General features: G+C 36.9%; 1 protein-coding gene across 1 annotated transcript in view; it reads right to left on the minus strand.

Annotated features, from left to right (window-relative positions):
- The window catches only part of LTN1 (listerin E3 ubiquitin protein ligase 1), a 66,875-nt gene that overhangs the window by 14,552 nt on the left and 38,987 nt on the right, over positions 1-13,336 (minus strand). The window contains exons 20-24 of the mRNA XM_038581288.1: positions 4,268-4,403; positions 3,915-4,059; positions 2,647-2,860; positions 1,930-2,167; positions 1,572-1,646 (exon numbers count right to left, since the gene is read on the minus strand). Coding sequence (XP_038437216.1) covers positions 1,572-1,646; positions 1,930-2,167; positions 2,647-2,860; positions 3,915-4,059; positions 4,268-4,403 — 808 coding nt within the window. The remainder of the gene's footprint in view (positions 1-1,571; positions 1,647-1,929; positions 2,168-2,646; positions 2,861-3,914; positions 4,060-4,267; positions 4,404-13,336) is intronic.

Below are 13,336 nucleotides of genomic sequence, written 5' to 3' on the forward strand. Positions count from 1 at the left end.
AATAGAAGCTCTAGTACTTTAGTTTTTAAAGGAAAAACCATTCTAGAAAACATGTATTTCAACTTTGTTTTATGGATAGAAAAAAAAAAAAAATCACACACCCATAGAGGTTAAACGGTTAATCTCAAGTCCCTCAGCTAGTTAAGGGAATGATGAGGGATACCAAGTCCTACCAGATCCCTATAAAGTAAAAAACAAAACTTCATGTCTTTTCAGGAAAGTAAATTCTATATTCATATTAATTCATTACAATGCAAGTTAATTTTCCTCTTTATTGAGCTACTGCACTGATTAACACCTTCAGATGAACTTAGGAGATTCTCAAAAAGTGAAAAACTTTTGTATATCCTGTCAGATTCTCCCTAACATTGTAGCTCAGTTCTCTCCTTCCACCTCTGCAGTTTCTTTCCCTGTGGCTTCCTTTTCCCAGCCCATACACAGGTATTTGAGCTTCTGCCCTAGGATAAAATTTTTACCTTCAACACCACTATCCCATGTACCAACCCTTCTCTCTTCCATACCAACAGTCACTAGATTTTACAAATACCAGCTCAGGTATCTCTTCATTTCCACGCTGTACTCCCTGTACTGTTTCTAGAATGGTCTCCATCTCTGTGTGCTTCCTTGTGTAATTTATATTTCATACTATAGCCAGAATCAGCTGGTACTTTTCCCATCTTCTGCCAAATAATGCCCCAAATCCCAGAAAATTTAATTTTTAAGACTCATTATCTTAAGTACCCTTCCAGGTTTATTTTTCACAATAACTTCCCTGCCTACTCCCCATATATTCACTTATCCTTCTACTAAACAAATAAGCAATATTCGTAAGTCTGCATTAGATCAGGAACCACTCTGGATGTTACGGATATAGTCGAGAACAAAAGACAAAAACTCCTGACTTTACAGAGCTTCTACTCCAGTGGAGGAAATAGACAATAAAAAAAAATGTCAAGGGCAACTACTCAACACTTCCATGCACATCCTGAACATTCATGCCTTTGCACATGGTGTTCTCTGAAGACCATGCTGAAATGCTACCTAACCTAACAGATCCAGCATAAATGTCTCTTCCTCAAGAAAAAGTCTTCCCTTCCAGTGCATGGCAGCTGTGTCGTTCCCCCTGTCCCATCCTTTTCCATAGTACTTGCCACATACTAACTATCTTTTATTATAGGGTAATGTGGTCTAAAGTAGATTATAAGCTCTTTATGAATAAGAACAATTACTAAACACCATATTCTCCCCTCAGCATTTAATTAATACTTTGCACAGCAAAGTGGGTGCTCATTAGATATCTGAATTGATGTACTCTTTCCACAGCTACCGTGTAGTTAAAGTAAGTTCTGCTATAGAGTAACAAACTGAAAATATGATTTAGAAACAATCAAGGAGAGAAATTATCTTTCTGGCTGGACACTAGCTTTCATTTTTGGCTTAAAGATGACTCTAAAAGATCTACTGAATGAATATTATACTAAATTTAGAGCTTTTGTGTTTGTCCACCTTCTGAAGTTATAAGTGAAACAGATTATGAAAATTTAATAAAACAAATTATTAAAAAAACTTACAAGGCTGGTTCTTCTTCTTCATCTCCATATGACTTTAGATTATCCTGATCATATTGTGGTAATTCAGGCATCAATCTGCAAGTCAGAATATATTACATTAACTTGTTCACTGTTAAATCATGCTCAAGAGGCAGAATGACTAATACTTACTCTGAATGAGTATATTTTTAAATGTAAGTTGTGTACAGAGAACAGTGACCTAAATCATCCAAAATTTGGCATCCCTGTTATTAAAATACATAATCAAGTTTTCTTTTTTTACTTTTACTTTTTTTTTCTTTAATGATCAAGTGTTAAAACTAAATATATATTCTACTTTTTTCAACCACAACACTGATTCAATTAGAAGAATTCTTACTTGTACAGCATATGGTAAACAGCAATTTGCACAGGTCGAGCTCTGTAGAGGAGTAATGGGGCCAATATATTTAACAAAGTCTGGAGATACTCTGGTAAGTTTGTTTTTTGGCCAGCAACCAGTCTTGAAGGGAGTTTTTGACTCAATAGCTGGTCCTTTGGGATATATGTTAATGTTTCACACATGGGCTTCAGCATTGCATTCTGAAAGGATGTTTCAGATGTATCTTTGCTTTCTCCTGATGACAGAAAGGAAAGAAACATGCACATTCTAAAACAAGGTAATAGAGTTTGACTGACTTATAGTCAAATGTCATTTAAGAAAATGAAACAAAAAACTGACAAATATTAGAGCAGTCCTTGCTAGAAACTGTTTAACGTAATCTTACATGATAATCATAACTTCTATTATCTCATCCTTAAAAAAGAGAAGTTTGAGTTATAAATAATCTTTTTAGGTTATCTGAATTACTATTATTTTAATTTGCAATAATCTTTGGGTTCTTTGCCAGTTTTCAATTCTTGCCTGGAAAGCAGAAGCATATATGATGCTTCTGAGATGCCAAGCTTTCTCTCAGGTTCTTTTTCTTTTCTTTTTTTTTTTTTCTTTTTTTTTTTTACACTCTGTACTGTTTGATTTAAACAGCCAAAGTTTTTATTTTGAAATTTTCAGCTAGTCACTTGCAATGTATCTCACTATGATTCCCCTTTCACTTGCCTGTAACAGTCACCAAAAGAGGTAAAAGCAAACTGTGGATGCCTTGGGAAAAAAATTCTTTCCATTCACTGATTAGATTTACAGGGAGATTGCCAATGGTATCTGGAGTTGCAGAGTCGAAAAAAGCACTGAGCTCACAGGCCAAATCACAGCTGACACACGCAAACAGTTGTACAAGTGGAACAGAATACAATGCATGATTCTCACTTGTTGTCTGAAGAAACAAAGATGAAATAGGTAAGCAGACATCTACCACAAATACCACAAATCAAGGCAATAAAGAAAATGCTTTCATTTCTCTAAATTTTAAAATAAAAAGCAGTTGAAGTGTAGTCTCAGGAGACATTTACACATTTTAAAAATTAAATACTAAGAATTAGAATCAATCCACTTATTTTGAAATACTCTATTTCTAAAACTCTGAAAGAAAATATCAGTTACCATTTATCAAGTGAAATATACAAAACCATATTTATAATCTTCTCAGGAGCCCTACTAATTGGGCATTATTAAGTTATATTAAAAATAAGGGCACTGAGGATGACTGGATAGCTCAGTGGGTTGAATCTCCAACTCTTGAACTTGGGATCAGGTCATGATCTCAGGTTCTGTGCTTAGCAGGGAGTCTGCTTGAGATTTTCTCTTTTCTTCTCCCTTTGTCCTTCTCCCCTGCTTGCACTCTCTCTCTCTCTCAAATAAATAAAATCTTAAAAAAATAAAAAAATAAGGACACTGAGGCTCAAAATGGTTGTTTGAACATCCTAAGTCACACAGCTAATAGCAAACAAAGCAGAGGTTTAGCCCAATTCAACCCCAGTGATTTGCAGCCATCAGAGCCCACAAATATTATACCTGCTTTGTGTATAAAAAGAGCACTGATTCTCTCTGAATTTGCTTAATCTTTAACCTATTACTGACACAGTACATTTTAAGAATAATTTAATTAAGAGCCAAAAAGATAGAAAAAAAAACTAACCACGAAGGATAACACCTGCAAGGTCTGTGCTACAAATATTATATTAAAATGAGCTATGGAGAGTACATTTTAATGGCAGGAGATTTGGTCATTGAATGATGCCAGCAGATATTAAACCTCTATCAATGCACTATCCTTTCAAATAGTAACTGGTGAGGAATATATCTATAGAGTTTAAATGTTTGCAAAAGAACTAATTACAATCATTACTTAAAGATTAAGATTAGTAATTTGTTCTAGCATACAGATATGCATGAAGACCCAACACTGATGATACATTGGTTTAATTTACCTCTAACCAAGCCAACATGGAGCACATGATGAAGTCCCATTCACTCTCTGCCAAAGGAGATGAGCAGTATTTCAGAAACAGGGAAAGGAACCGTATTATTTCTATATTTACACCTAGTATCTCTGGGCTGACTTCTGATAGATTACTGTGATAAAGACAGAAACAAAACAAAATAACATTAAAGAATTATATGGACATTCAATTACAAACTATTTTATTTTAAATCTTATACACTTATAACAGGCTGACTTAAGTGTTTACCAACCTATTACTATACAAAGTTGTGACTATAAGATATACAATCTGGACACATATTGTAATGGGGGTGGGGGATAATATAAAATATCACCTACCAACTGAAAAGAAAAATATCTTCATGATCTTTCTTCCAGGATATTAGAATCTTTAATATACCATGTAATAACTCCCCATCATCTATGCTTCTGGTTTGCAGGCAAGAATTAAAAATGGCAAGATGTCCAAAACCTCCTAAAGTAAAATTCAAAATGAAAATTAAATGTACATACACATACATCCACATCTATCTACACATACTGCCTTAAATCAAAGTCTTGTCTTACACATGACTTTATTTTTTATGAAATTATGTTGTTTCTCTGATAAAACTTTTTTGACAAAAAATAGGGATGATTATTCTTAGACCATGCTAATGTTAACAAAGAAGCATTCTTTTCTTTCTTTGATACAAACCTTGAAATGAAGAAAAGCATTTCTAGTACTAATTATGTAAGCATTATAATTACCACAAATGAGAAAATTCAAGAAAAGCCAATCACTATATAGAATGGTAAACTACTAACTCATTTCTTATATTATTAAACTTGTGCAACAGACCAAAAGAAAAAAAGAAAAATCAGGAAAAAAATCTACTGCTATTACAAAAGAGAAATTCTATTTTGAGATAGGTCCAACACCTTCCCCAGAAATGTCTAGGTTAAGAATTCTAAAAAGGACTAACATGAAAGAGTCAACAAATGAGCATGTAAGCTCCACAGAGCAGAGACCCTGTCTCCATACCAAGCACCTACCATAGAAAAGGGAGTGGGGGTCGGGGTGGGTTAGGGTGAGTAAATGATACTGTGCTTTAAACTAACCTATGCTGGGGTTTTGTTTTTTGTTCTTGGTTTCTTACATATAGGACTCATTTAGTATGCCCCATCTCTTAAATAAAGACGAACATGAAAAACATAGCTAGAGTGTAAAGTTAAAGATGGAAAACAGAACATCTTCTTCCATAATTCATACATTAACTCAATAGGCATGTACTATATCTGGAAAGTTCTCATAGGCTTACCACTCTTTAGAATCCCGGTTCCTTCTTACCCTTTAACACGCAGCTTAAATATTGCCTATACTCTATGCAATTCCCACATACATGAAGTACATCCCCCTGCATTTCTCTGTTCTCAATTCTCCTTTGTCTATTGTCTTTACAGCACTGTTTGTTACTTATTTGTTATCTCCTCAAAAGAAAGTAAGCTCCATGAAGGAATCTTGTCTGTTTTACTTACCACTGTGTACCTCCCCCTTGTACAATGCCTGAAATACAGACATTTATTTTGACTGACTAAATGAAGAATGAATAAATAATGAGTACCAGGTGCATTGCTAGATGCTGGGGAAAGATGAACAAAATTCAGTCCCTGAAAGGATTCATCTAGCAGTACTGGTAGACTTAAAAACAAATTAGAATATATTGGGGACAAAAACTGGGAATCTAGAAAATAAACAACTATCTCCATTTAGGTTGAGTCATAAAAGGCTTCCCAGGTGCACCCGGTGGCTCAGTCGGTTGGGCGTGTGACTCTTGGTTTCGACTCAGGTCCTGAACTCATGGCTTGTGGGATCAAGCCCTGCACTGGACTCCACATTCAGCAGGAGTCTGCTTGGATATTCTCTTCCTCTGCTCCCTACCCCGCTTGCTCTCTCTCTCAAATAAATGAATTAATCATTTTTTAAAAAGCAAGAAAAGGCTTCCCAAAGCTGGTATTTGAACTGGGACTTATCAAAAGTTCGACAGTCTGTGAGAACAGCAAAGGGGCACACAGTTGTAAAAAAGGACAGAATAGAAGAGATACCACCAAGATGGCAACGTAAGTTGTTCTTGACTTTGCTCCCTCCTCATAAGAAAATCCACTAACGATTCAAGAACAAGATGTCACTGAGACTCTTATAGGGGTCAGGTTAAAGCACCCCCTCTGTCACTGAGACCAAGACAGGATGCATTAGGAAGGTAAGAGAAGCAGCTCCACACCGACTACACTGCCCCTCCCCAGGACAGTGCAGCTCCATGTGGGAAGGGCACCCTGGAGACTCTGGTTCTGCAGTAGGAAAAAGCCTAGGGTGAGGGAAAACCAGCACAACCCCTCCAGTACTGTGAGTCGCTGTGGTGGACCTCCTACTCTGATCTCAGAGTACTGGGATTGCTGGGGAATTTGCAGGCCTCAGTCCTGACTTTGACAAAGAATGGACAGGGTGCTTGTAACAACCAGCACACAGATCTAGGCAGATCAATTCATACCTGCAGTGTCCAGTAGTAATCCCAATCTGTGGCTTTGCTTATCTGCAGAACCAAGACAGGCTCACGCAGATCTGCCTGATTCTGATTCTCAAAGGAAGAGTCAAAGGAAGAGTTTTGACAGCCCCGAAGCCCAGTTTACCCACTCCCAGGTAAGGAGCAGAGCTGCAGCCCTGCTAATTGTGGAGCATCTTCCAGCCCCGACAGACCAGAAGGGCTGGAGACAATTCCTGAAAGCTGTGTGGCCCAAAAGCCACTCATAGCCAAGAGGCAACTGAGCAGGGCTGATCACCCAGAGCAAAGCCAGCATCCTGCACTGGGGCTTCTCCTGCTACACACAGGCAGAGTGATTAATTCACAAAGCTGAGGGTCACTTCTGGCCCCTCCCCTTCCCACCCAGGCAAGGGAGCTGAGACATAGCCCCACATACTGTGGAGAGTCTTCCAGCCCATCTGACCAGAAAGGCTAGCAAAAATTCCTGAAAGCTGTACATCAGAGCAGCACTACAACCAAGAGGCGGGCGGGCAGGGCCCATACTTTGCAGACCAAAGCCAGTGGCCCAGTCCAGTCAAAGAACCTGGGATGCAGTTCTGCTTGAGTTTAGACAACACAGAGCTTTACTGGCTTTAGAGCTACTTCTGCCACTGTGCCCAGGCAAGAAACCTAATCTGTAGCCCACTCATCACTGAATGCAACCTTTAGCCTGTCTGACCAGGGAACCTAAACAGCACATGGGAAGCTCCACAGCCCATCCAACAGGCCTATGTCCAGTGGCACCTGAAAGAGCACAGTCCTTGGCTTCCCCCATCTACAGAGCATCACCTGACCAGGAAATTCTGCACACATTCCTGCCATTCAGGTTCCCAAACAATGAGCTTTACAGATTCTGGAATCTGTCCTGCTGCCAGGGCAGGGAAGCTAATTCATACCCCAATCTATTAATGAATATGGTACCCAGCCCGACCTATCTAGTGAGGCTGACCCGAGAATCCAGGTAACTGCAGAACCGAGCTAGCAGTCTTATCTAACTGTGAGCCGCCCAGCTTCATCAGAGCTCAAACAGCTTTGTCCAGAAGCAGACTATAATAGCAGGTCCTACTCTCTCTCTAAAAGTAAATAAATAAATAAATATATTTTTAAAATATAGTAAAAATACAGGATGCCTGAGTGGTTCAGTCTGTTGGGCATCTGACTCTTGGGTCATGGTCTCATGGGTAATATAATTGAGCCCTGAGTCAGGCTCTGTGCTCAGCAGGGAATCTGCTTGAGGATTCTCTCCCTCTGCCCCTCCACCCACTTAAATGCTCACTCTCTCCAAAATTTAAAAAACAAAATCCTAAAAAAAAAAATTAAGTATAACCATAACTACAAAAATTTGCTACTAGTTATATAATATTTTTAAAAATGTAAACTACAGGGTACCTACTAGGTGGCTCAGTCAATCATCTGCCTTCACCTCAGGTCATCATCCCCCCACATTGGGCTCCCTGCTCAGTAGGCAGTCTGCTTCTCCCTCTGTCCCTCCCCCCACTCATGCTCGCTCTGTCTCTCTCTCAAATAAATAAATAAAATCTTAAAAAAAAAAAAAAAAAGTGGGCGGCCCTGGTGGCGCAGCGGTTTAGCACCGCCTGCAGCCCAGGGCGTGATCCTGGAGACCTGGGATCGAGTCCCACATCAGGCTCCTTGCATGAAGCCTGCTTCTCCCTCTGCCTCTGCCTCTGCCTCTCTCTCTCTCTCTCTCCCCCCACATGTCTCTCATGAATAAATAAATAAAATCTTTAAAAAAAAAAAAAAAGTAAACTGCAGTAACAGTGGTAACTGAGCAGTGACTCCTATTTAAAGTCACCAGCTGCACTGGCCCCTAACAAGAGAATCAGCTTATTTGAAGCCAGACACTGACTTCTTCCTCTAGCTATGAAAGTCTTAAATGGCATCTTCTGGTAAAAGGCTGTTTCATCTACAGCGAATACCTGCTGTTACTGTAGCCACTTTCATTATCTTAAGCTAGATCTTCCAGGTAACTTGCTATAGCTTCTGTGCCAGCATTTACTGCTTCAACTTGTGCTATTATGATAGATGGCTTCTTTTCTTAAACCTCATGAATCAATCTCTCCTAGCTTCAAACTTTTCTGCTGAAGCTTCTTCACCTCATTTAGCCTTCTTAGAATAGAAGAAAGTTAGTATCTAAGGGAATGTAGTAGCTGGTTTGATCTTCCATCCAAACCACTAAAACTTCTCCACATCAGCAACATGGCTATTTTGCTTTCTTATCATTTACGTGTGCAATGGAGAAGCACTTTTCATGTCCTTCAAGACCTTTTCCTTTGCATTCACAACTTAGCTGTTTGGCATGAGAGGCCTAGCTTTCAAAATTACCTTCACTTTCAACATGACTTTCTCACTAAGTTTAATCATTTCTAGTCTTTGATTTAAAATTAAGACATGGGGACATCTGGGTGGCTCAGCGGTTGAGCATCTGCTTTTGGCCCAGGGCGTGATTCTGGAGTCCCGGGATCAAGCCCCACATCGGGCTCCCTACATGGAGACTGCTTCTCCCTCTGCCTGTGTCTCTGCCTCTCTCTCTGTGTATTTCTCATGAATAAATAAATAAAATCTTTAAAAATTTTAATTAATTAATTAATTAAATGCGAGACATGTGACAATTCCTTTCACTTGAACACAGAGGCCATTGTAGGGTTATTAATTAGCCTGGAATAGGCAAGCCCAAGGAGAGAGAGACAGACAGGGAATGGCAGGTAGAAGAGTCAGAACACACTGAAACACTTATCGATTAGGTTAGCTTTCTTATAGGGGATAGCCCATGGCACCCCAAAACTATTACAATAGTAACAGCAAAGATCACTGCTCACACATCACCAGAAAAAAAATACAGTAATAATGAAAAAATTTGAAATATTGCAAGAATTACCAGAATATAAAAACACGAAGTAAACAATGCCATTGGAAAAATGGCGTTGGCAAAGCTGCTTGATGCAGGGTTGCCATAAACTTTCAATTTATAAAAAAGAAAAAAAAACACAGTATCTTCAAAGTGCAATAAAGCAAAATGCAATAAAACAAGGTGTGCCTTTACTTAGACAAAATCGACTTTAAAGATGGTTATAATATAATGATAAAAGGGTCAATATAGCAAGAAGATATTACAATTGTAAATATTTATGCATCCAACACTGGAGTACCTAAATACATAAAGCGAAAACTAACACAGCTAAACGGAGAAATAGTAATACAATAATAGTTGGAGACTTTAATACTGCACTCTCAACAATGAAAACAGATTATCCAAAGAATCAATAAGTAAACAGGGGACTTAAACAATACTACAGATCAAATGGATCTAACAGACATAAAAAGAAGAAGAAAGACTCCTATATCCTAACTAATAAATAACAAAACTACAGCTTATGTTTCTATGGTGATAATATTTAGAAAATTCATGCTTCCATTCTATCCAACAATTGCAGAATACACATTTCTTCTCAAGTGCATAATGACCACTTTCTAAGATAAACCATAGGTTGGGCCATAAAACAATCTTAGCAAATTAAAAAAAAAAAAAAACTGAAATCATATCAAGTACTTTCTCTGACCACAATATCATGAAACTAGAAATCAATAATGACAGTAAAACTTAAAAATTCACATGGAAACTTAACAACACTCTCCTAAACAACCAATGGATCAAAGAAATAAAGGGGAACTAAAACTTTTTAGATAAGCAAAAATGGAAATACACTATATCAGAACTAGTGGAATGCAGCAAATGTAGTTCCAACAGGGAGATTCATAATAATAAAATTCCTAAATTAAGAAGCAAAAAAGATCTCCAAGTAAACTACCTAATTCTATGTCTTAAGGAACTAGAGAAAGAACAAACTGAGCCTAAAGTCAGCAGAAGAAGAAAAAAAGATTAGAGCAGAAATAAATGAAACAGAACAGAAAATAAAACAAAGAGACTAACAGTTGGTTTTTGAAGAAACAAAACCGACAAACCCTTAGCTAGACTAACCAAGGGAATAAAGAAAGAGAAAGGACTCATATCAACAAAACTGCAAATGAAAAAGACATTACAATTGATATCACAGTAATTCAAAAGATCGTAAGAGGCTACCACTGAACAACCAAATGCCAACAAACTGGACAAGCTAGACGAAATGGAAAAAACTCTTGGAAACATACAACTTACTAAGATTGAATCAGGAAGAAACAAAATCTGAATACACCAATTACTAACAAGGAAAATGAATCACTAACCAGAAATCTCCTAATGAAGAAAAAGCCCAGGGGCAGATGGCTTGACTGGTGAATTTTACCAAATATTTAAAGAAGAATCAACACCAATCTTTCTTAAACTCTTCCAAAAAATTGAAGCGAAGGAAAACACTCCTAAATTGCCATTAAAAGGCCAGCATTATCCTGATAACAAAACCAGAAAAAGACAATACTATTAAAGAAAACTACAGGCAAATGCTCCTGATGAATACAGACGAAATATTATTGCTAAAATACTAGCAAAATGAATACAGCAGCACATTAAAAGGATCATTCTCCATGACCAAATGAGATTTATCCCTAGAGTACAAAGATGGTTCAATAAACACAAACCAATCAATGTGATACATCACATTAGTAAGATGAAAAAAAAGCATATGATCATCTCAGCAGACACAAAGAAAAGCATTTGACAAAATTCAACATCCATTCATAATAAAAACTCTTAAAAGATTAGGCATAGAAATAACATATCTCACTATAATAAAGGCCATAAATTGACAAGCCCCCAGCTAACGTCATACTCAATGCTGAAAGACTGAAAGCTTTTCATCTAAGATTAGAAACAAGACAATAATGCCTGCTTTCATCACTCCTATTCAACATAGTACTAGAAGTCCTAGCTAAAACCACCAGGCAAAAAAGTGAAATACAAGGTATCAGAATTGGAAAAGTTGAAGTAAAATTGTCTCTTTACAGATGACATAATTTAAAATATAGAAAATCCTAAAGACTCAACCAAAAAAACTATGAGAGCAGTGAATTCAGTAAAGTTGCAGTATACAAAATTAACATACAAAAATCAGTAACATTTATATAGAATAACAACAAACTTTCTGGACAAAAATATCTATCCCATTTACAACAGCATCAAAACCAAAATACTTAGGAATACATTTAAGAAAATAAAAGATCTCTACTTTGAAAACTGTAAGACACTGATGAAGGACATTAAAGACAAATAAATAGGTATCCCATGTTCATGGACTGGAAGAATATTGTTAAAATACCAATACTACCAAATGTCATCCATAGATTCAATGCAAACCCTATTCAAGATTCCACTGGCATTTTTTACATAAGTAGGAAAGATACTTTTCTTTTTTTTAAAGATTTTATTTATTTATTCATGAGAGACACAGAGAGAGGCAGAGACACAGGCAGAGGGAGAAACAGGCTCCATGCAGGGAGCCCAATGTGGGACTCGATCCTGGGTCTCCAGGATCACACCCTGGGTTGAAGGTGGCACTAAACTGCTGAGCCACCCGAGCTGCCAAGGAAAAGACACTCTTAAAATGTACACAGAACCACAAGAAATCCTGACTCGCCAAATAAATCCTGTGAAAGAACAAAGTAGGATGCATTACACTTCCTGATGTCAAACTATACTATAAAGCTATTATAGACATCAAGACAGTATAATAGAGCATAAACACAAACAGACCAATGAAATAGAATTGAGTGCCCAAAATATGACTGATTAATATTTGATAAAGGATCCAAAATTACTAAGTGGAGAAAGACAGACTCTTCAATAAATGGTACTAGGATAATTGGCTATTCACATGTAAAATAATAAACTGACCCCATATCTTATATCATTTGCAAAAGTTAACTCAAAACCAATTAAAGATTTAAACATATAAGACCTGAAGCTAGGAAATTCCTAGAAGAAAATAAAGGAATAAAGCTCTTCACATGCATCTTAGTAATTAATTTTTGGATATGACTCCTAAAGAACAAGTAACAAAATCATATATAAAAATGTGAGATTACATCAGACTAAAAAGTTTCTGCACAACAAAATAAATCATTAACAAAGTGAAAAGACAACCTACAGAATGGGAAAAAATATTTGCAAATATATCCAATAAGGGATTAATATCCAAAATATATAAATAACTCATACAACTAAAGAGCAAAAAACCAATCTAATTTTAAAAAGGGCAAAGGGCCTGAATAGACATTTTCCCAAAGAAGATATTCTTACGGCCAACAGATATATACTATAAAAAGATACTCAACATCATTAGTCATTAGGAAAACGCAAATTAAAACTACAGTGAGATATCACCTCACACTTAATAGAAGGGTCATCATCAAAAAGATAGATAACAAATACTGGCATGGCTGTGAAGAAAATGGAACCTTTGTGCCCTGTTGGTGGGACCATAAAATGGCTCAGCCACTATGGAAAACAATACAAAGGACCTTAAAAAAATTAAAAATAGAACTACCATATGATCCAGTAATTCCATTTCTGGGAATACAGTTAAACCTGAAATAATGTGGGAGTTAGAGGCACCAACCCCCACCTCTACCCCATGCACCTGAAAATCTGCATATAACCTTCTGACTCCCCAAAAACTTAAATACTAACCGCCTACTGCTGACTGGAAGCCTTACCAATAACATTGACAATTAACACATATTTTGTTGTATGTATTAACTATATTCTTATAATAAAGTAAGCTAGAAAAAAGAAAATGTCACGAAAATCATAAGGAAAATACATTACTGTACTTTAGTTATTAAAAAAATGTGCATATTACTGGACCCACACAATTCAAACCCATGTTGTTCAAAGGTC

This window comes from Canis lupus, chromosome 31 (genome assembly GCF_011100685.1).
Source record: "Canis lupus familiaris isolate Mischka breed German Shepherd chromosome 31, alternate assembly UU_Cfam_GSD_1.0, whole genome shotgun sequence".
NCBI lineage: Eukaryota > Metazoa > Chordata > Mammalia > Carnivora > Canidae > Canis > Canis lupus.